This window comes from Rhinopithecus roxellana, chromosome 5 (genome assembly GCF_007565055.1).
Source record: "Rhinopithecus roxellana isolate Shanxi Qingling chromosome 5, ASM756505v1, whole genome shotgun sequence".
Taxonomy (NCBI): Eukaryota; Metazoa; Chordata; class Mammalia; order Primates; family Cercopithecidae; genus Rhinopithecus; species Rhinopithecus roxellana.
Window position 1 is genome coordinate 123,161,580 of NC_044553.1, and position 24,217 is coordinate 123,185,796.

A 24,217-nucleotide genomic window follows, 5' to 3' on the forward strand; every position below is an offset into this window, starting at 1 on the left:
TTGTGCCATGTTGCTGTGCTGCACCCATTAACTCGTCAGCACCCATCAACTCATCAGCACCCATCAACTTGTCATTTACATCAGGTAAAACTCCCAAAGCTCCCCCCTCCCCCCTCCCCATGATAGGCCCCGGTGTGTGATGTTCCCCTTCCTGAGTCCAAGTGATCTCATTGTTCAGTTCCCACCTATGAGTGAGAACATGTGGTGTTTGGTTTTCTGTTCTTGCGATAGTTTGCTGAGAATGATGGTTTCCAGCTGCATCCATGTCCCTACAAAGGACACAAACTCATCCTTTTTTATGGCTGCATAGTATTCATGGTGTATATGTGCCACATTTTCTTAATCCAGTCTGTCACTGATGGACATTTGGGTTGATTCCAAGTCTTTGCTATTGTGAATAGTGCCGCAATAAACATACGTGTGCATGTGTCTTTATAGCAGCATGATTTATAATCCTTTGGGTATATACCCAGTAGTGGGATGGCTGGGTCATATGGTACTTCTAGTTCTAGATCCTTGAGGAATCGCCATACTGTTTTCCATAATGGTTGAACTAGTTTACAATCCCACCAACAGTGTAAAAGTGTTCCTATTTCTCCACATCCTCTCCAGCACCTGTTGTTTCCTGACTTAACAGCTGGATTTTCATACCTCCTTCTTCTTTCAAGCTGTAGTGATAATACACATCACGTAGACTCTGGAAAACTCCACTGAACACCCATTTGTATATGTGCTGCTGAAGCGAGCACCTGAACACCCATCAGAAAAAAAAAAAAAGTCTTTTTTATTTCTATTAAATAGTTTTGGCTTTGCAGACACCCAGAAAGAGTCTTAAGAACTCACGCGTCCGTGGATCTCACTTTGAGAACCACTGTCTGGGCACTCATTTACAAATGGGATCGGACAATCAAGAACCCCGACATTTGAAGGAAACCAACAGCCTGCAGAAGAAGTAGACAGAACCCTGGAGAAAACAGGATAATAATGCAGGAATCAGGAGAAGACATTAAAATCAGCATAATTCATATCCTCTGAAGGGTCAATAAAATATAAGAACCAGTCAGATGGCAAGTGGGCACAGAGCAGATGGCAAGTGGGCACAGAGCAAATACACAAAAACCAATACTTTCCATAGATACCCATAAATAATCAATAGGAGAGGACATTTGCACAACCAACAACAATCACAAATAATCCAGGCATAGGCATAACCAAAGTTCTGGAGAACCTGTGTGAAGACACATTTTTAATCGTATTAAAGGACATACATTGAGAGATGTGTTATGTTTCCTGTGGGAAGCTTCAATATTATAAGGGTGGCAATTTTTGAGTTGCTCAGTGAACTGTCCTCTGCATTATACTAGGTTGAGCGGGATTTCTGTCACGAGTATGCACCAAGAGTCATAACTAATATATCTTCTAGGTCAGCAGTCCCCAGCCTTTTTGGCACCAGGGACCGGTTTCGTGGAAGACAATTTTTCCACAGGCCCGGACTGAGGTGGGGATGGTTTCAGGATGAACCTGTTCCACCTCAGATCATCAGGTATTAGAGTCTCATAAGGAGGGCGCAACCTAGATCCCTCACACGCACAGTTCACAGTAGGGTTTGTGCTCCTATGAGAATCTAATTCCACTGCTGATCTGACAGGAGGCGGCGCTCAAGCAGTCATGCTCCCGCGCCTGCCACTCATCGCTATGTAACTTGGTTCTTAACAAACCACAGACAGAGAACAGTCTGCGGCCCTGGGTTTGGGGACCACTGCTCTAGGTCGAAAGCCACTCCAAATAAAATAAAGAGACAAGTGACTGACTGCAAGAAGATGTTTGCAACACATAAAATAGTCAAAAGGTTAATATACTTAATATATAACATTCCTGGAGTCATATGAAGACAAAGAACCTTAAAATACAGGCAGATAATAGAAGCTAAACAAGAAGTAGCTACATGCATGAAAACGAATCCACCTCTGAATTAGTTAGGGTAAGGCTCACCTGTTCTAACAAAGAGACCCGATGATACAGAGGGTAGATGAAAAAACAGATCTGTTTCAGTATTAGTCAGGTTCTCCAGAGAACAGAACCAATAGGAGAAACATACACACACACACACACACACACATATATATGAAAAATATGTGTATATTTATCTAATATATATTATAGATCTATATTAGACATTACATAGGATATATATATACACAGACACACACATGCACACATATTTATTTTAAGGAATTTTGAAGAATTTATTTTAGGGAACTGTTTTAAGGGATTTATTTTAAGGAATTGGCTTCTGCAATTGTGGAGGCTTGGTAAATCCAAAATCTGCAGAGTAAGCTGGTAGGCTGGAGACTGATATTCCAAGTTGGAGTTCACGAGCAGTCTGCTAGCAGAATTCCTCCTTGCTCGGAGCAGGTCAGTCTCTTTTCTCTTAAGGTCTTCAACTGATGGGATGAGATCTGCCCGCATTGTGGAGAATAATCTGCTTTACTCAAAATCTTCTGATTTAAAGGTTAATCTTATCTTAAAAAATACTTTCGCCAGGTGTGGTAGCTCAGGCCTGTAATTCCGGCACTTTGGGAGGCCGAGGCGGACAGATCACTTGAGGTCAGGAGACCAACCTGGCCAACATGGTGAAACCCCATCTCTACTAAAAATACAAAAATTAGCAGGGCATGGTGGCACATGCCTGTAATCCCAGCTACTTGGGAGGCTGAGGCACGAGAATCGCTTGAACCTGGGAGGCAGAGGTTGCAGTGAGCTAAGATTGTGCCACTGCACTCTAGCCGGGACAACAGAGTGAGACTCTGTCTCAATCAATCAATAAATCAATCAATAAATACCTCCATAAAAACATCTAGAATAGTGTCTAATCAAATATCTGAGCAATGTGGCCAGATATTTAAGTTAACACATAAAATGAGCCCTCACTCTTACTTTCTCAGGTTATAGGTCTGGGCTGAGCAGCAGCTCTGCTCCTCCTGGTCCCCCAAAACCCCAGGACCCTTCTCTCCCGCTGCTCACCTCCCCTAGGGCACTGCCACAGCCAGATTCTAGGCAGCTTGGAGGCCCAGGTACAGAAGAGCCTCCTATCACAGGCCTGCTCTTACTCTGTCGCTGAGAACTTGGTCCTATGGACAAGCCTAACTGCAAAGCAGGCAGGAGATGTAGTGGAGCTCAACAGCTGCTGCCCAGCCACAGATCTGTTGGGCTGGAAGAAGAGGAAAATGGATTGTTTTTTCCTTTAGTAGAGATGAAGTCTTGCTATGTTGCCCAGGTTGGCTTGAATTCCTGAGTTCAAGGGATGTTCCTACCTTAGCCTCCCAAAGTGCTGGGATTACAGGCGTGAGCAAAGCAAGAAGTCTCTTCCCAACCTCCCTATTAAAAAAGAAATGTAAACTAAATCCGTGAATTTTTTTTTTTTTTTTGCTTATCAGATTGGCAAAAATTAAAAGTTTGCAATCAGTTGTATGTATCAGACAGGAGGGTTCTTAACCCACAGTGACAACTACAGAAAAAGATCTTATTTTGGAGATCTTATTTGGAGGGCACTCAGAATCTTGAGGATGCAGGAAGAACAGGCTTAGACAATGAGCAGGTGTCATGAGGCCTCCCTAGGTCAATGGCAGAAGCAGCCTTGCTCGGACACTTTGCCCATGGGACATGATGCCACAGCTGGACAGAGCCATGGCCAGGCAATGCCACTAGCACCCCCATTGGGTATTCTCTGCTTGTCCCAGGTCTGCAGATGCAGGGCCCTGGGGTTCTCTGCCCAAATGTCACCATGCCCATTACCAGGGCCATATGGGCCTGTTGAGGCTTCCCTCTTCCTCACTCTATGACCTGAAGGGGATGGAGGGTCCTTTTCTGGTGGGGCGGGGGTGGGGGTTGGGGAGGTGGGAGTCCAGTATGGAGCTTGAACCTGCAGACTGCTGTAAGGTCCCCACTGTTTTGGAGGGCTTTACTAATGTCTCTAGAAATCTCAAACACACAGCCGGGCGTGGTGGCTCACACTTGTAATCCTAGAACTTTGGGAGGCCTAGGTGGGTGGACCACAAGTTCAGGAGTTCGAGACCAGCGTGGCCAACACAGTAAAACCCCATCTCTACTTAAAATACAAAAATTAGCTGGGCATAGTGGCAGGTGCCTGTAATCCCAGATATTCAGGAGGCTGAGGCAGGAGAACCGCTTGAACCCAGGAGGCGGAGGTTGCAGTGAGCTGAGATCATGCCACTGTACTCCAGCCTGGGCAATAGAGCTAGACTCCATCTCAGAAAAAAAAAATCTCAAACCCACATAGCCAGCAGTTTTTAAGAATCTTCTAGATTCTTCTAGGAATCTTCCATTGGTTGCAGAAAAGAACATATTCTTAGTGGAAACAGTAATTCGTGGAATAATACGCATAGAAAAGTGGGAGGCCTCATTGTTACCCTTATGAGCTCTGGAGTCAGGCTCAAATCCTGACTTCAGTTCTTAGTAGCTGTGTGATCCTGGGCAGGCTACTTAACCTCTCTGTGCCGCAGGCTCCTCATCTGAAAAATTCGAGTAATAGTAATAAATTTTGCTGAGGTTCGTGATGATTAAATTAATATTTGCGAAGTGCTCAGACCAAGAGCTTGGCATTTGATGAATACTCATTACCCATTAGCTCTTTTTATGATATCCTGGCCCCGTTTCTTCTATACAAAGCATGTCAACACACATCCGTGCATGTTGGTATGTGCCCAGCACTGTACACATGCACCCATTAACAATGGCTGCCTGGAAGTAGGGGTAAGAAGGAAGTGTGAGGCCCGGCGCGGTGGCTCAAGCCTGTAATCCCAGCACTTTGGGAGGCCGAGACGGGCGGATCACGAGGTCAGGAGATCGAGACCACCCTGGCTAATACGGTGAAACCCCGTCTCTACTAAAAATATAAAACAAACAAACAAACAAACAAACTAGCCGGGCGACGAGGCGGGCGCCTGTAGTCCCAGCTACTCGGGAGGCTGAGGCAGGAGAATGGCGTGAACCCCGGAGGCGGAGCTTGCAGTGAGCTGAGATCCGGCCACTGCACTCCAGCCTGGGCGGCAGAGCAAGACTCCGTCTCAAAAAAAAAAAAAAAAAAAAAAAAAAAAAGAAAGTGTGAGTATCCATGTCCCTTTGTGATAGATGTGTGAATTACTGTGACTCCCCTGTATCAGTCACTGACACTTGTCGACAGGTGGGTAGGTAATAGGTAGTAGCTACGCACAGGGGTGAACAAGGACGAAGCAGGCAAAGCCCCTGCCCTGGCTCTGGCTCAGGGAACTCTTCCAGGTCTGCCTCAGGCAGTGTAAGAACGCCCCAAGGGGCCTGGGGTGCCCAGGAGCAGGGAAAGGGACGGAGGACCGGCGCTTCCCAGTGCCAGGCCACGGCATTAGCTACCCTGCTCCTCGAGGTTCTGGGGCCAGATGTCTCCCTAAGTACGCACGGTCATTCGGTGAACAAGTGCCCTCATCTGAAAGTGCACACGCCTCCGGCGGGCTGAACTTGGAGGAGGGTCCAGGCTCCGTAGTGAACCGCCTCCCAGCAACGGGGCTCGCCCATCGGTGGCAGAGGTCAGGCAGGAAGGGCTGAGAAGGGCGGCGTCGGTGCAGCCTGAGCTCTAGACCCCTTAGGCCTGGGGGCGGATGTGCACTTCGCCCATTTCAACATTTCCTCCCCCGCTGGCCACGGCCCAGGAAAGAGGCAGGGGTGCGGTTTCCCTCCGCCTCCCCCTCGGTCTTGTCTCCCGCACCCCTCCTCCCCCTCCCACGGCTCCTTCCCCTCCTCCTTTCCCGCACCCCCCCTTTCTTTCCCCCCATCTCTCTGCCTTCCTTTCCCCCCTTCCTCTGCCCCACCCCGTCCCGGGTCCTCTCCCTCCCGTTCCCCCGCCGTGCCCTCCTCCTCCTCCTCGCGGTCCCCGCCCCGGAAACCTGGCTCGCCCCGGGAAGCTGTGGTGGGGCGCTCGGGGTGGTTCAGGGGCCCATCCTCTCCGCCGCCCGCGCGCCCCGCCCGACGGCTCGCACCTGCTTGGCGGCGGCCGCTGGATTCTCGGCCTCGGGCCGAGGAGGCGGGAGGGAAAGTGGGTCAGCGCGGGGCCGCGGCGGGGCCGCTGTTGTGCTTGGAAAGGGGCCGGGCCGCCGCCTGCACGGGGGCTCGGGCGTGCTGGGAGACGCCGTCGGGCGCCGCACGCGTGCGCTGTGTCCCCCTTCCCGGCCACGGCGCGGGGCGGCCGGGCCCGGGGCTCTCCCCTCCCCGAGCGATGTCGCAAAGGCGCAACACCGCAAGCCGGAGCTAGCAGGCGCCCACCACGCCCGCCCTTCGTTCGCCCCCGGGCTGGGTCTGGGCGGCTCCCTCCTCCGGCCGCTGTCCCCGCCGCCCCGCCCTGCCCCCTGGTGTCAGCCACAGGCCTCAGCAGCCTGGCGTCCTCCTGGGAGCATTTTTCTGACTCTTCTGAGGGACCTGGTCCCCTGATCCCCTGGCCCCTGCGGTCTGCCCAGGTCTTTGCGGGCGTTGGCTCTGTTTCAGGGAAACCTCCGAGGCTGAGATCTGGCAGCAGCCCTGCGGAGGACTGCCCAACCACTCACTTCCCGACCACCGTGCCCCCCAGCAGCTCTGGGACGCCGGGCTCTGTGGGTGGGCTGGGTCGGGCTGCAGACATGGGTCGCTGTCCTAGAGCAAGGACTGGCTGCGAGAGCAAGGAGGGGACCAGGCCTTTGGGATGTCAGTCCCCGAGCTCCCCTCTGCTGTCCCCTGCACAGGAGCAGAAGGGCATGGCCAGAGGGTCAGGGTGCCCCAGCTGGGTTCCTGCACTGCCGCAGGCCTTGTCCCGTTCCCGCCCGCCCCCACCCCACCCCACCCCCACCCCCACCCCCCCACCGCCCCAGGCTAGGATCCCACCGTCCTAACATGCCGAGAACTCTGGCTACTGCTGGAACTGGAACTGGGCTTCCGTCCTGGAGAGCCTATCCCCTGGGTCACCTGATGAATGTTTCACCCTGTTCCAGAAGCTTTCCAAGTCTCTGACCAAAATGCCTCTCCATCCCTTGGCTCCTGTTGCACAATCTGCACCCTACAGTGACCACGCCTGGCGCAGGCCTCTTCTCGGGCTCTGGGAGGCTGGCCTCTGTGAACGCTGGGCTGAGCCTGCTTCTGACCCAGGAGGGCCGAGGGCTGCCACATTCTCACCCCGCTCCAGGTTTGAGAAGGTATTTCCATGGGAAGCCTGTATCAAATGCGTACCCTTCCTGTGTGTCCTCACGTGTGTGCAGCAGTAACTGCTACAAGGCTACAGTCGGCACTGCTGAGCCTGGGGTGGTCCCTGAGCTTGTCTGAACCCAGCTGAGTGGAGCTCGATTGACAGGCAAGTGTTTGGTGTTCCCCTGGCTTGTAGAAGGGCTGATGTTAGCTCCTGAGACCACCATGTGTCTACTGCAAAAGGACAGCTGCAAGCCTCCAACAGATAGGGGAAGGAGGGAATGGGGAGAACGGGGAAATCAGTAAAATACGACGTTTTCCAGCACCTGGGAGGGAAGGGGCTCTTGCACCAAAAGCCAGACGCTACTCTCCTGGGGGAGGTGGCCCTCTTTCCTGGCTTCATCCCTCTCCCTGGCTTGGGAGGGAGGAGGAGATCCCCACTGGGCCACTCCGGGCAGGCGCTCAGCCAGTGGGCACCCAGGTCAAGCAAGTCTGGGTGCTCCAGTGTGAAAGGAACCTTAAACTCATTGGACTAGGACCCCAACCTTCTTTCCACCCTCATCCAGGAGCCCTTGTTTTGAAAGCTTCTATGCATTAAATAAATGAAAATTAAATCAGAAAAATCTGTGTGACTCTTTTTTTTTTTTTGAGACTGAGTCTCGCTTTGTCACCCAGGCTGGAGTGCAGTGGCTCGATCTAGGCTCACTGCAAGCTCTGCCTTCCAAGTTCATGCCATTCTCCTGCCTCAGCCTCCGGAGTAGCTGGGACTACAGGCGCCCGCCACCATGCCCGGCTAATTTTTTGTATTTTTAGTAGAGACGGGGTTTCACCATGTTAACCAGGATGGTCTCAATCTCCTGACCTCGTGGTTCACCCACCTCAGCCTCCCAAAGTGCTGGGATTACAGGCGTGAGCCACCACGCCTGGCCCAGAAAAATCTGTTTTGAGTGTGACCTTCAGAAACTCAGTACCCTCAGGGAATTGGGCAGGGGTCGTGGAGGCCCCTCGAAAAAAAGGGAGAACTGCTAGGGGTCCCCCTCAGATACCTCCACATGTTACACTTTTCCTGCAGGACTGGATTTTTTTTTTTTTTTTTTTTTTTTTTGAGAGAGTTTCTCTCTCGTTGCCTAGGCTGCAGTGCAATGACGCAATCTCAGCTCACGGCAACCTCCACCTCCCAGGTTCAAGCGATTCTCCTGCCTCAGCCTCCCGAGTAGCTGGGATTATAGGCATTTGAGCTAAATGCAGGTGAGCCACGGCCCCCAGCCTAGGACTGCATTTGAGCTAAATGCAAGGAGTGCCAGTTCCTGCCGTTGACGACACATGGGCCTCACCAAGTTCTGCCCGCTAGCTCTAAGCCTCTAGGATTTCAGACAAATCCTCAAACATAAACACAGAGCCCTATGGATCCTCTCAAGAAAAGCAAGGCAGGGACCCTGCCAATTTGGTTATGAGAAAGATTTCATTAGCTTTGTTGTATTTGGCGCTTGTGTCACAGGCCCAGTTATCACCTTCTAGAATCTCCCTTCCTCCTTGTAAACTCCAGCTGAGTTTTAAGGCTCAGAAGTTCTCAGGGAAAGCAACATTGGATATTAAGACCTGAAAGTCGGTTTTGTTCTTTTTTTCATCAACTAGCCCTTCTTTTATGTCTGTTCGTGGCCAGACGTAGTCTGCGGCTTCACGTAGCAACGTCTGATTAAATGAAGCACAGCCTATCCTGGGGGCATAGACAGATAATTGCAGTGCTTAATTTTTTCATTTGATGACTAATGAAAGCTGCGCTCATTTTGTGTGTGGGAAAGAGACAACTTGAATATATTTGAACTTGAAAATGGCTTTTTAGTATTGCTGTCCTGACACACTGTAACACAGCCCTGATTGGTTATCTACAAACCTTTCAAAACAGAACAGGCGTTTAGTGCCAAACAGGGCAGGGTGTGGAAGGGAGGGATTCCCTGCCTGTCTTTTATGTAATGTAATGCACATATATGGCAGAACAAATATTTCTTCCCCAAACACTACATAAACAATATATCCCACAAATGATAATCGTTTGTCATCAAAGTTCTCATCATATTCTCATGTCTTCTCAAGCAACAGAAGAAATTATTCCTACTTGTATTGCTTGTCCTTTGGAACTTCCCTGCCTCTGAGCATGTGGGAGGATAGAAAGGGTTTGACCCAGGAGCCAGCAGGGAAGCTCTAGTTCAGCAATGAACTCTGCTATGACTTGGCTGTGTTATATCGCAGAACTCACTTTCCTTCTTCGGGTTTCAATTGCTTTATCTGTTAGTGGACAGAAGAATAATTCCTCTTCCCTTCCTCTCTCCTCCCTCTTTTCTTTTCTTTTCTTTTTTTTTTTTTCTTTTTCTTTCTTTTTTTCCTTCCTTCCTTCCTTCCTTCCTTCCTTCCTTCCTTCCTTCCTTCCTTCCTTCCTTCCTTCCTTTCTCTCTCTTTTTCTTTCTTTCTCTCTTTCTTTCCTTCTCCTTCCTTCCTTCCTTCCTTCCTTCCTTCCTTCCTTCCTTCCTTTCTCTTTCTTTTTCTTTCTTTCTCTCTTTCTTTCCTTCTCCTTCCTTCCTTCCTTCCTTCCTTCTTTCCTTCCTTCCTCCCTCCTCCCTCCCTTCCTCCCTCCCTTTCTTTCTCTAAAAAAATATGGTGTATATATTTCCCTCCCTCTCTTTCTCTCTCCTTCTCTGTCTCTCTCTTTCTTTCTCTTTTTCTTTCTTTCTACAAGATCTTGCTCTGTCACCCAAGCTGGAGCACAGCAGTGTGATCACAGCTCACTGCAGCATCAATCTCCAGGGCTCAAGCGATCCTCCCACCTCAGTCACTCAAGTAGCTGGTACTACAGGTGTGAACCACCATGCCTGGCTAATTTTTTGTATTTTTAGTAGATACAGGGTTTTGCCATGTTGGCCAGGTTGGTGTCAAACTCCTGGCCTCAAGTGATCTGCCTGCCTTGGCCTCCCAAAGTGTTAGGATTACAGGCATGAGCCTCCACACCCAGCCTGTTTTATCTTTTTGTTATGGAAATTTTCCCTCTCAAACAAAACCAAAGGCAGAGAGAGTTGTAAAATTAGCCCTCACATATTCCGCACCAGCTTCAACAATTATCAGCATATATCAATCTTGTTTCGGGTGTATTTCCACTCACTCCACCCCTGGCTTTATTTTAAGCAAATCCCCAGACATCTGTAGTTTCATTTGTACATACCACAGAATTACATTTCTCATCTAGTGCCTTTGTCTAGTGGCTTGAAATAGCCATCATTTATTAGATTATAATTCTGTGGGTCAACAATTTGGGCTGGGATCAGCTGGATGGTTCTTCTGTTGGTTTTGTCTGGGCTCTGCCATTTGGATACAGTCAGCTGGTGACTTGAGTGGAGCTGGACAGTCTTGGATGGCCTCACTCACATGTCTGGGCAGTTGGCTAAGGTGCCTCAGTTATCCACATGGCCTCTCCAGCAGGCTAGCTTCGTCAGGCTTTCGTGGTGGCAGCTTTCCAAGAGAGGGCAAGCCCCAATGTGCAAGCACTTTTCAAGTCTCTGCCTGCATCATGTTTGCTAATGTCCTATTAGCCAAAACAAGTGACATGACCAAGCCCAGCATTAATGTGGGAAGGAGAATCACAAGGGCATAGAAATGAGGAGTAACCCACTGGGAGCCATCACTGTAGCAATGTATCAAGAGAATATGTTTGTACAATATAAGGACTCCCTCCCATACACCCTTTTCAAAAATGTAACCACAGTTCCATTATCACAGCATACAAAATTAACCATAAATCTTTAAATGTTAACAATATCCCCTTGGTGTTTACATTTCCCTAATTGACACATAAATGTTTCTGTTTTGTTATTTTTTATAGTTGTTTGAATCAGAGTTCAAATAAATCCACACACTGCATTTGGATATGTCCCTTAAGTCTCTTTAAATCTACAGATTCTCTGTTCTCTCTGTTTTTTAATTTTATTTTATTGTTTTTGGGATGGAGTCTCACTCTGTTGCCCAGGCTGGAGTGCAGTGACGGGATTTCAGCTCATTGCAACCTCCACCTCCTGGGTTCAAGCAATGCTGTTGCCTCAGTCTCCTGAGTAGCTGGAACTACAGGCATGCACCACCATGTCCGGCTAATTTATATATATTTTTTTTTTATTAGAGACAGAGTTTTGTCATATTGGCCAGGCTGGTCTTGAACTCCTGACCTCAGGTGATCTGCCTGCCTCAGCCTCCCAAAGTGTTGCGTGAGCCAGCATGCCCAACCCTCTCTCTTTAATGTTACGGTAATTTATTGAAGAACCTAGGTTATTTTTCCTGAAGAATGTCCCACATTCTGGATTATGTTGTTTGCACCCCCCCGGTCCCCGTTTCTGTTTAGCATGTTCTTCCATCTCTGCATTTCCTGATATATTTAGGTAATTTAGATGTGGAGGACCCATCAGATTTCAATGCAGGTTTTTGGAAATGTTTCATAGATGATAGGCATTTCCACCAGCACACATATAATGTTTGGTTCTATCTCTTTTAGTGATGTTCGGATATACTATAGGGTTCGGGTGTTTTCAGCCTGAACTCGTCAGCTTTTTTTTTTTTTTGAGACAGAGTCTTGCTCTGTCTCCCAGACTGGAGTGCAGTGGCGCGATCTTGGCTCACTGCAAGCTCCGCCTCCCGGGTTCACGCCATTCTCCTGCTTCAGCCTCCCGAGTAGTTGGGACTACAGGTGCCCGCTGCCACGCCCGGCTAATTTTTTGTATGTTTTTTAGTAGAGAAAGGGTTTCACCGCGTTAGCCAGGATGGTCTCGATCTCCTGACCTCATGATCTGCCTGCCTCGGCCTCCCAAAGTGCTGGGATTACAGGCGTGAGCCACCGCGCCTGGCCATGACCCATCAGCTTTTTATTCAGGGGTTTTAGCCCTTGATAATCGTGACCTTCCTCCGATATTTCAGTGGGGAATGCAATGTGGAAATTTCTAATTCTATCATTCCTCTGCATGGATTAGCTCATCCACAGTTTGGCTCTCCTGGGATACAGTTTATACATAAAAGGCAAGAAAAGTCCTGATTCTTCCCCTTTATATACCAGTTTTCAGAAAATATTTTGACTTTGCAGCATTCTCCAAAAGTGGTCAATTAAGATTGTTTCCTTTTGTTTTGTTTGAGCATTATGATGAAGCCATATTTGGTTTTTGTTTTCACATTTGAAATGTTACTGAATACTTCAGGTTTTATTCTTTTTAATGTTCAAACTCTCCCATCTTTGGCCAATGAGGCTCTTCAAGCTGGCTCTTGAGTCCTTTTTACTCACTCTAAGGAGTCTTTGAAGGCTCCCGTTGTCCATTTCTTGCCCTGCACTGGGAGTTCGTTAGGCGTTGCTCTGAGAGCATATGGCTTCTTTCAGCGGAAAATGCAATTTAGAGACCACAGTCTGGGCACTGGGTGGGGTTGGAGGGGTCAGGAGAGTTATTTGTTACTAAATTAGTCATTGTTTCTATGTTTTGGAGAATAACCACTTCAGAACTAACAGAATAATAATTTCAGGATGATAATATGAAAATTAGTACCAACAATGTGATTACTGAAGACAGTTTAAGATTTTTTTGTCTTTGCAGTTCTTTTTGTCCTTAGGATACATCTCACTAGGGAGGAAGCACTCAATTACACAAGGCTTCCTGTTAAAGCACCCTGGAAAGTATGCTTCTCCACGGGTTAAGCTACCAAATTGATACATAGCTTTATGTCTGTCATGTTACTTTTGACCTTTAAGTAGCTTTCTTTTTCCTTTTGGTTTAATTTTGTTTTATAGTTATGTCAAACAGTTACATGATTTCAAAGTCCAATCTATAACACAAAGTGTGGTCAGAGGAACCTGGCTTCTATCCCAGGCCCCCACGCTTCCCTACTCCCCTTTTCTGCACCCTCCTTTTCTCACTTGAAACTGCATTGCAAGAGCACTTCCTTAGGCTTCAGGAGCACTTCTTCCTTACCGAAGTGGTCTGTTGTGGGGATCACCAGCGTGAGAAGGGAAGTGTCCACAATGTGCGATGCTACCTACCATGGGTTTCAGATTGTTTGAATGGTGCTTAAAATGTAAATGAAATAGAACAAAAAAGTAAGTGTTGTTTATGTGTAACCATTGTTTAGTTTTATACACCTGTGTATGTACTTCTTTTTTTTTGACAGAGTTTCGCTCTGTCACCCAGGCTGGAGTGCAATGGCACGATCTTGGCTAACTGCAACCTCCGCCTCCTGGGTTCAAACACTTCTCCTGCCTCAGTCTCCTGAGTAGCTGAGATTACAGGCATGAGAGACCACACCCAGCTAATTTTGTATTTTTAGTAGAGATGGGGTTTCACCATGTTGGTCAGGCTGGTCTCAAACTCCTGACCTCAGATGATCCACCTGCCTTGGCCTCCCAAAGTGCTGGGATTACAGGCATGAGCCACCGTGCCTGGTGTATGTACTCTTTTACAGTGCGTCTTGATGTATTTTGTGCTGCTATAATATAATAATATCACAGGTGGAGTTATTTATTTATTTATTTACTTATTTATTGAGACAGAGTCTCTCTCTGTCACCCAGGCTAGAGTGCAATGGTGCAATCTCAGCTAACTGCAACCTCCGCCTCCTGGGTTCAAGCACTTCTCCTGCTTCAGCCTCTTGAGTAGCTGGGACAACAGGCACCTGCCACCAGGCCCAGCTAATTTTGTATTTTTAGTAGAGGCAGGGTTTCACGATATTGGTCAGGATGGTCTCAAACTCCTGACCTCAGGTAATCTGCCTGCCTCGGCCTCCAGAAGTGCTGGGATTACAGGCATGATCCACCACACTCAGCCTGGTGGGGTAATTTATAATGAACAAAGATTTATTGGCTCATGATTCTGGAGGCTGGGAAGTCCAGGGTCAAAGGACTGATATCTGGTGAGGGCCTTCTTGCTGCATCACCCCCTAGAGGAAGGGCAAAGAAAGAATCAGAGTGAGAGGGAGGGCTGAACTCCTCCTTTCTGTGGATTTAATCCATTCATAAGAGCAAAGTCCTCATGACCTAATCACCCCTCAGTGGTCCTACCTCTTAATACTGTTACAATGGCAATGAAATTTCAACATGAGTTTTGGAGGGGACATTCAAACCATACCACAGTGCAATCTATTTCTTCATCATCAAAAAAATTTGACAAACCCTGGATTAGTTAATTCTGAAGGTTCCTTTGGCACCAAGATTCTGTAATTCTGCCTCCTATTTAGAGAATCATGCCCTAGACTTCCTGGGACAAGCCCACCTTTTCCATTGACAAATTTCTCCGGCATCAGCAGCTAACCTCTCCTGGCATTCACCTGTCTCTTAAGACAGGTGACAGTGGAAGTCCCAAGATCTAAACATTGCCACTCTCTGCTGGGACAGGTTCTCTGTGGTCCTGGGTTTGATCTTAGCATCTAGGTCTGTATGCTTCCAGAAGCTCTCTCACCTTCTTCTGACTCACAGGTGCTGCTGGAGATACTATGTGAGTATCCCCAAAGAGCCTTGGGAGCCATCCAGGTCCACACTCAGAAACCCACACAGAGCTGGGGCAGTAACCTCAGTGTCCTATGGACCAACTTGAGATATTTTAAAGATTCCCCAGGGTTACACTGACTGGGCCCAATCTTTTGTAGAGGCTTAGTCCTTCCATGGGAATGGTTTGCACCTGGAGCCTACGAAACATGACACTGAGGGTTGCCTGTTTCCACACCATTGCCTTTTTCTTTAATGATGTGTGCCCAGGACGCCCGGGGAATCAGGACTGACTTGGTGTTGGGTTTTCCTGTGACTGGCTCAGGGTGGGCATGTGATGCAGGGAACAGGAAGAGGAGTGTTTCAGTGAAAGGTCTTCCTGGTGGTAAGGAAAAAGCATACTTTCCCTTCCGCTGGGGCCCTGTGCAGTGTGAAGTGCTGAGGGTGGGAGCAGCCCTCCGTGATTTATGAGGGAGACACCCCAAACCCCAGACATGCTGAATAGGCCTGGCAACCTGTGGGAGCGTTTCTGAGCCTTGGAAAAGAGGCGTCCCTCAGAGTCATTATCACAGACGCCAGTGATGACCAGACATTCTGTGACTGGCAGTCAGTGGCATCCTGGCAGAGAGGATCACACTCTTCCTTTGAGGTCCACAGGAAGGGACCATGCTGGGGGTACCTTATAGGCCCCTCACTGTTTGGAGTTCAGGAGCTCCAAGAATAAGGGAATTTGGTTCTTGCCCTGCACAAATATGAAGGGAGGATGCCCCCTTGGCATTGCCATGCCGATTGCAATGGGAATGAGAGAGGGCAGGGCAGGTTGCTCATTTTGTAATTGGCAAAGAGTGGGGGCTTTTTATAATAGAAACTAGGGCAGTTTTAACAGTCCCACAGAGCCCCTTGCTTTAGTATGAGCAGCCACACCCTGTTGTGATTTTATTGTCATTCATACTGTCACTTGATCAGCTCCTTTAAGGCTTCACTGACTTCTATTCTCTCAGATACTGTTGTTTGTGCAATAATAAGACTCTTAAGTCTTTGCAAGCAAGTTAAATTGAAATACACCAATTTCCTGTATGCAGTATGGGAATTATTCTCTAAAATGTAAATGTACTATGTGAGGTCTCAATGGCTAGGTGTGGATCCAAGTTTTGTGAGGTCTGAAGATAATATAGTCATAAGACTCCTTTAAGAATTAAAAATTTTGAAAGCAAAATTAGGTATAAAAGCAATTATTTAGAATGAGAAAATAAATCCTTACAAATTTTAAAGAGCTGAAACCATCACAAACATCATAAAGTATAGAAATATAACATCTTTTTGTAGTTAACTTCCTGACATAATTATATAATACGTGTTTTCTTACATTTTTGGCTACAAACTCTGTAGTCATCCTTTATAAGGCAGGGTTTTTTTGGTCATATTTTCTATACAACATATAAAAGGTAATTTAATCTTTTATCTGGCACAGGGGTCGGTAAATTTCTTCTGTAAAGGACCAAAGCAAATATTTCAGGTGTTGGGCACCAAGCCTATGTATTGAGTACTCATATCTGCCATTGTAGCAGGAAAGTGGCCATAGACAATTTGTAAATGAATGAGCGTGGCTGTGTTACAATAAAACTTTATTTACAAAAACAAGTGACAGCCTCCAGGACATAGTTCAGTTGATAGTCTAGCATCAAAATAATAAATTTAATTAAAAGTTTAGAAAACTTTCAGCTTCACAATCCATTATTAGTAATATCATGTACATTTTTAAGACTCAAATTTGGGACATTTTCTTTTCTTTTCTTTTCTTTTTTTTTTTTGAGATGGTGTCTCGCTCTGTCGCCCAGGCTGGAGTGCAGTGGCACGATCTCGGCTCACTGCAAGCTCCGCCTCCCAGGTTCAGGCCATTCTCCTGCCTCAGCCTCCGGAGCAGCTGGGACTACAGGCGCCCGCCACCACGAGTGGCTGATTTTTTTTCTATTTTTAGTAGAGACGGGGTTTCACCATGTTAGCCAGGATGGTCTCGATCTCCTGACCTTGTGATCCGCCTGCCTCCACCTCCCAAAGTGCTGGGATTACAGGCGTGAGCCACTGCGCCCAGCTGGGACCTTTTCTAATAGGTTTTTTTTCTCTATATGAGCTGTAAGGTTTCCAGGCATTTTCAGGTTTTCTTGTGCAGAGATTCATCTTAATTAAACACACTTCGAAGTGATAATGCCTCTTAATCCGTTTGTCCCTGTTATCTGCATTTCACTGCTTTGGTGGCAGTTTTGCGTGCTTTTAACTGGAGCCATCAGACATCAGGCCAAGATGTATCTGAGACACTAAAACATAATGGGTAAGAAGAAATCTATAAAGAACACAACTGCACATACAAATGCTTTCGCTGTGGTAGTGCTACAAGTTTATGCCCCACAAACGGAAATTCTGACAAATCCTACTTCTTTTGATTCCCAGCAGCAGACCTGACTTGGAGGGAGGGTGGCTGAGAGGAGGCAGACATCATGGTGAACACTGCCTTGTGTCACTGAGATCCTTGCTTACCTACTCCATCTGGCCCGAGGGCTCGGGCAGGAAACCTCACCGCATCTGCTGTAAGCCTCACAGCCTTGGACATCAAAACAGCCCTGAGCTCCCATGTGCCCTGACTGGCTGGACAGCCTTTCCCCACTGCCCAGCTGGAAGGAGCCACCAGGGACACAATGCCAGCTCCCTGTCCTGCTCCTTCTCGTCCACTCAGAGGGGTGGAAGGAGGACTCTACAGTGGCCGGCCCCGGCAAACCACCAGTCAGAGGTTCAAGTTCCCACTTGTGAATATACAGTGAGAGTGGCCCAGCAGACCCCTGAGTGGCACCGTCATCAAGGGTTGGAGGATCCCAGGTGAGCAGCAGTGGGAGGGAGACCAGTGAGCGCCAACAACCCAGCGTGAAGCGCGCAACTCACTTGCTACACTGGCAAACCCTTGGATGAGCCTGCAGTTCCTCTAACAAGTCTGGTTTCCCAAGCGCCTTTCTGATGCATACTGTAGGATGATTTATCCTCCTTAGCGAATTTGGCGTAGAGGACACCGTGTGATGGTTAACGTCAGGTGTCCATTTGGCTGGATTGAAGAACACCTAGCGAACTGGTGAAGCATTATTTTGGGGCATGCCTGTGAGGGTGTTTCCAGAGGAGATTGGCATGAGTCTGAGTGGATGAGGAGGGGAAGAGCCGCCCTCCGTGTGTGTGTGTGTGCCATCCAATTGGATGAAGGCCCGAATAGAACAAACAGAAAAGATAAAATTGGTTGTTGTCTCTCCTAGAGCTGAAATACACTGTTCTACTGCCCTTGGACATAAAAACTCAAGGCTTTCCCTACTTTGGACTCTAGGACTTACACCAGCAGCCCACTGAGGTTCTCAGGTCTTCAGATTTGCACTGAGCCATGCCACCAGCATCCCAGGGTCTCCAGCATGTCAACAGCCTGTCTTGGGACTTCTTAGCCTCCATAATTGTGTGAAGCAATTCCCCTAATACATTCTCTCTCATATATCTATAGATCTACATCTACATATCTATATTCCATTAGCCCTGTCTCTCTGGAGAACCCTGACTAGTACAGACAGGATCATGAGTAAGCAACCAGGGCACTGACCTTGGATGGGCCACTTGACCTCACAGGGGTCTGGTTTTCTGGAGACAAACAGTGAGTGCCCTCTCCGCCCTGTTACGGTGACACTGAGACAATAGGCAGGGAAGCCTACATCACCCTTGGGCTTTGCCTCAGGTTTGAATGGCACCTTAGGGCCATTTCCATGTCCCTGCTTCCTGAATCTGAGTCCTCTGCATCCCTGCAAGGGATGCTCCATTCCCCAGCCTCCAGTGAAAACCCACTGAGGCAGAAAATCTCATTGCCCAGCAGGTCCCTCAAATCTGCTGTTCTTCCATCTGTTTGGTGAGGAACAGGGGTGGAGGTGGGCAATGAAAGAGCATCCTTTCTCTCACCCATGCCCAGCCCACATTTTGGGGTCTCGAGCAGAAGGAAGGTGGGGTTGCATCCCCCTAAGGCCTGCGCCAGCATTCAGAACACAGGGTTCTCAGTGTGCAGCCTCAGTGTACGGCAGCCGCTGACAAATGGCAGAGCTTTCTGTCTGTGCAGCTATCTGCCTTACAGAGAGCTGTTTTCTGCTACGTCAAAGGCTGGGGAGAACCTGGGCATGTGAAAGGCTTGGGAGAACCTGGGCATGTCAAAAGCTTGGGAGACCTGGGCATGGCTGCTTTCTCTCCTTCCTTCTGTCCTGCCCAGCCACATGGTGACAGAGGGAACCTCGCGACAGAGCCTTGCCCAGGTGCATGCGGGGTGGAGTCCATCACAGTGCTGGCTGGTTTGTTGAAAAGGAGGCCAGGGAGGCTGGTAGGAGAACCCTACACTGTATACTTTTACTCAGTGATAAACCAAGCTATTCATGAATAATGTCCAGAGTGCGTCCTCAACACAGCGTGGCCCTCATGGTGCTCACTGCCCTGTCAGACTCCAAGCAACCCGAGGACAGGGTTTGGCATCTCTCTTGCTCACCTTTGCTTCACCAAAGTCCAGTGGGCCCTCAGGACGTTATTCCATATGCGTGGTAGAATCTGTTGCATAAGGTCATGGCAAGTCCGCACAGTTACTTGCAACATGGCCCTTTCAACTGTCAGCAGGTTCTGGACTCCAAAACCTACATAATGTTATGTGAGGTTGAGAGGAAACACATAAGCACACTTGCAACCTATAGGACTCAGGTAGTAAGCTTATCCGGGGGGTGGAAACCCCCATCCCCAAGAGTCCAGGTGACATCTCCACCCCAGACCAGGAAGCAGACCCTCCAGGCTACTTCCCCTCACTTGTCCTAAGGAGAAATCAGGCAAGCACCTTGCCAGGGGCCCAAGAATAAAGTTTTCTCCCAGCGCCTTATAGTCTCTGGTATATGGGCATATAGGGGGCACTGGATGTGTGGAAGGCTGGAGAACCCAGCAGTCCCCACCGGTGGGCTGCTCATGCCCACATGAACAGGCAGACAGTGCCTGTTCCACATGGAGCAGGTGTCTCTTTCCAGGTTCTTTGAAAGCCACATGGTCATGTGGATGGATGGCCATCCTGAGAGGCAGACAGAAGACAAGTCTCGGGCCAGCCTGTTGGGTGGCCCGGTTCTGCTGGTCTCTGGATGGATGGGTAACCCTGGCAAGTTAGACAGGTGCACTGAGCCTTTGTTTTCTCATCTACAGCATGGGAATGATAATGGCATCCGTTTTGTAGCATGACTGCGTGGATTAATATAGGTAGTGCTTAAGCAGAGCCCAGTACCCGGTAAGCACAACATTTCAGTTATTATAATACCTGAGAGGGAAGAGGCAACTCCCAGTCAGAAGTTCCACGCTTCTTACGGATAGCAGCAGCTCCTGTCACGGCTCTGCTCATGGCTGTGGACCTGGAGCAACTTGGACAGACGGATGCGTGGGAGGAAAACACCTGCTCCCAGAATGACAGGATCAATGCCTAAACCTCAGGGCATCAGCTCTGACCCAAGGGTGAGCCCCAGAGGCAGTCCGCTCTTGGGGGCAGCAGGAGAAACCAGGAAAAGAGGCAGGCATAGCTTGTATCCAGCCTTCCAGAAGGTTCCACTGTGCACCAGGAGGAGTGGCTGAGGGGCTGTACTGCGGTGTCAGCCGCCATTATTTCTAACCAATTCATGCTTCAGCAGCCAAACAGGAAGTGCTCACAGCTCACTGCTGCGTGGATTTTGTTCTTGGTCTGATACAATAACCTAGAACCTAGGGTTTCCGAGAGCGTGGGGGAGACAACCAAAGCAGCTGCCAGCCCAGAGCCTGCGTGTGTGAGGGAGGACCTGAGGCAGGGTGGAGAGGGTGAGAGGACAACTAAGAGTAGGGGACAGCAGGGGGTGGAGGCACCCAAGCTGGAGCAGGGATAGAGCAGGCAGGCAGGGGAAGGGGATTGGGCCCGGAAATGCTGTCCCGCCGCCATCCAGAGTCAGACCCATAGTCAGGACCCCTGCACCTCACCACACCCGCTTCCTGGACCCTCAGAGGCTCAACAGCACTGGTCCCAAAGGAGAAGGGGCCTGGGGCGGTCAGAACATGCGAGAAGTGGCAGCGCGTGGTGCCCAGAAAAGCAGCCAGGTCTGAGGCCTGGGCTCCCGCTGGGCTCCCGCTGGGCTCTGAAAAGTCCCAGTAATAAGACCCAGGGCAAGTCATCTGATCTCCTCAGCTCAGGGCTCAGGCAGCACAGCCAGCAGCTCCTGCCCATGGAAGCCGAGGCCCAGGACAAGTACCCCTTGGAGCCTGACTCGCCAGGCCTGAGCCGGGCCTTCAGGACCTTCTCCTGCTCTGAGGCTTCCACTCCGCTGCGTGAAGTCAGTTCCCAGGCTCCTTCTTCCCCGGCAGGCTCTGGAGGGACAGCTCTCCCAGAGAGGTACTGGCTCCTTCTTTCAACTTGCCTTGCTGACTTGCTGAGATTTTCCAGAAAGTGGCTGACAGTCCCCACCTGCTGGTGACAGCGTGGGTGGATGGGAGGCCTCGGTGATTCAGGAGCACCAGCTGGCTCCTTGACGAGCTGGGCCATGGCCACCGCCCCCTACTCCTCTTCCTGAGCTCTGGTGGAATCACTACTCTCTCCCCCTTTGAATCTTTTTGATTCACTGATTACAACACACACACACACACACACACACACACACACACACACACACACACACACACACACACTTGCTCTCTCTCTCTATCTCTACAAGAGAAACCAATGGCAATTTCTGCTCAGTGTCCACTGCTGATCAGTGACCAGTTCCCTACTGGAAAGAAAACTCCAAGAAGCCTGATCCCGTTTTGCTTCTGGGTGTTCCAGGACGAGCTGGCACTTGGGAAGGGGTCCCAAGGGCAGGGTGCCCTGGCCCTGAGGACCAGCCACAGCGTGGAGGGGGTGAGAGTTGCTGCCGCACCCCGTCCTCGGAGTCTCTGCCAGGAAAGTGAGGGGCCATGGGGAGCTAATGATATTCCCTCCATGTCGTCACCCCTCCAGGACGCCCTCCCCACCAGAGGCTCCTTGCAGCCAGTTAGGAAAGTACATCATGAGTTCAGTGACGTCCCCAGTTTGGGGACTCCTGGGTCCCTGACACAAGGACAAGGAGTTGAGACAAGTGTGTCACAGACACGGATTTGGAGTCAATGGGCGGGAGATGAGGCTGTGAGAGGTGGAGAAAGGAAGAAGACCAGTGGGAAAACCAAGGTCCCCTGGTGGCCCCCGGCTGGAATTTGAGTTCAGTCCACACCCATAAGGCCACTCCCTCTCCCACCTCCCTGAGATCTGCCTCCCTTGCCTGTCTCCATTTTGCATCCCTGGATTTGGCCCCAGGGCTTGTTCATGACCTTGACAAAGGGCAGTTTCTAGGGACAGGAGACTTCAGAAGCTCACTCTAAGCAGTGGAGGAAAGAAGGACAGGAAGGCAGCAGGGCAGGGCAGGCAGGCGGGAAGGGGTGGAGGAGTAGGCCGACTTGGGAGAATGGCCTGGCCTCCAGAAAGCCTGGGTACCACTGCCGTTTTGTTTGAAAGGTTGAAGACTTGGAGCAAGTTTGAAAGTGAGTGGGGGCTAGGCACAGTGGCTCATGCATGTAATCCCTGCACTTTGGGAGGCCAAGGCAAGTAGATCACCAGAGGTCAGGAGTTCGAGACCAGCCTGTCCAATATGGTGAAACCCCGTCTCTACCAAAAATTAAAAAAAAAAAAAAATTAGCCGGGCATGGTGGCACATGCCTGTAATCCCAGCTACTTGGGAGGCTGAGGCAGGATAATCACTTGAACCAGGAAAGCAGAAACTAGAGTGAGCTGAGATTATGCCACTGCACTTCAGCCCGGGTGATAGAGTGAGACTCTGGGAAGGAAGGAAGGAAGGAGAGAAAGAAAGAAAGAAAGAAGAAAGAAAAAGAAAGAGGAAAGAAAGAAGAAAGAGAGAAAGAGAAAGAAGAAAGAAAGAGAGAAAGAAAGAGAGAAAGAGAGAAAGAAAAAGAAAGAAAGAAAGAAAGAAAGAAAGAAAGAAAGAAAGAAAGAAAGAAAGAAAGAAAGAAAGAAAGAAAGAAAGAAAGAAAGAAAGAAAGAAAAAGAAAGGGGAAGGGACAAGACAGGGCGGGCCCCATGGATGCAGAGGAGAAGGGAGGCTGGCTAGCAGCAGGATGGGGGAAGGAAGGCAAGTGCCTGATTCCTCTGTTTGCTCTGCAAACTGGGACACGAGGCCCTCAGCTGGGGAACAGTGTGCTGGGTACTCAAAGACAGAAGAGAAGTCCGACACGCTTGACTAAGGAGGGGAAGGCGGAGTGTGGTAGGAATCCAGGCAATTCAAGGATGATTGGAGAAACGGATCAAGTCCATCGCCCTTGGTGACTTGCATCCAAATTCATTAACTCACCCAACAAACACTCAAGGATTGCCATTTACGAGGGAGGAGGAGGAGGGGGAGGCTAGGGATAGAGGAGGGAGAAGGGAAAGACAGTTACCTCGGTAGAGCCCGTACTGACTGCAGGAGCCAAGCAAAGTTTGTCTCAATCAACCACAGCATCTGTGGGGCTTTGAAGCCGCCCACGACTCCCATTGACTTGGGGGAAGACAGGCTTGGAGACATCACAGAACTTGCCTGGCATCACACGACTAACCAGTAATGGAGCCAGCACGTAAGCACAGGCCTGGCCCAGGTTCCATGGTTTAACATGTATGCCACCTGCTCCCAGCTTCTGTGCACAGAACAATCTGCTTTTTGGTGTGTCGGTCCACAAACTCAGAATGCAAATTATCTTTGGAATTAATCATTCTGGTATTCGCTGGCCTTAAACATAGAAAGCCCATATCTTCCCCTGGCAGTCCACTCTTGCCTTGAATTCTCAAGAAATCAATCAATCAAAAAAAAAAAAAAAAAAAAAAATCCCTGGGGACTTGGTGCACCGTTTCCTTGGTGTGGGGCGAGCAGGTTCCTGACATTGCTCCACGCTGCCACGTGGCGGCGCCATTGAGGCCTGGTCCAACAGAGTTCTGAGATGTGTGGCTTGTCTGCTGCTGGCCTGGCCCGCCCGCAAGGGCACTGTGACCCCGGAGGGGAACCCACTCCCTCAGACCCAGCTGCGTCAGGGTGTCCTCTGCTGTGATCCCCAGGCTCGGCCTTTTTCCCAGCGACCCTCTTAGAGTGACAGTGTCCAGGGCCCTCTGACCACATGTCTAAACATGTAAAAGTCATAGCCAGGCGTGGTGGCTCACGCCTGCAGTAATTCCACCACTCGGCCGGGCGCGGTGGCTCACGCCTGTAATCCCAGCACTTTGGGAGGCCGAGGTGGGCGGATCACGAGGTCAGGAGATCGAGACCATCCTGGCTAACACGGTGAAACCCTTTCTCTACTAAAAATACAAAACATTAGCCGGGCGTGGCGGAGGGCGCCTGTAGTCCCAGCTACTCGGGAGGCTGAGGCAGGAGAATGGTGTGAACCTGGCAGGCGGAGCTTGCAGTGAGACGAGATCGCGCC

The 24,217-nt window shown here is 49.4% G+C and overlaps 1 protein-coding gene across 1 annotated transcript; it reads right to left on the minus strand.

Annotated features, from left to right (window-relative positions):
• Positions 1-1,002: 1,002 nt before the first annotated feature.
• LOC115897586 lies at positions 1,003-21,281 on the minus strand. Its single transcript, XM_030930849.1, has 7 exons — positions 20,992-21,281; positions 20,423-20,547; positions 20,087-20,171; positions 18,318-18,400; positions 6,030-6,564; positions 5,453-5,594; positions 1,003-2,459 (listed from the first exon to the last, which is right to left on the minus strand). Exons 1-7 carry the CDS (start codon positions 21,279-21,281, stop codon positions 2,373-2,375), a joined length of 1,347 nt encoding a protein of 448 aa, XP_030786709.1. The 3' UTR covers positions 1,003-2,372.
• Positions 21,282-24,217: the final 2,936 nt, after the last annotated feature.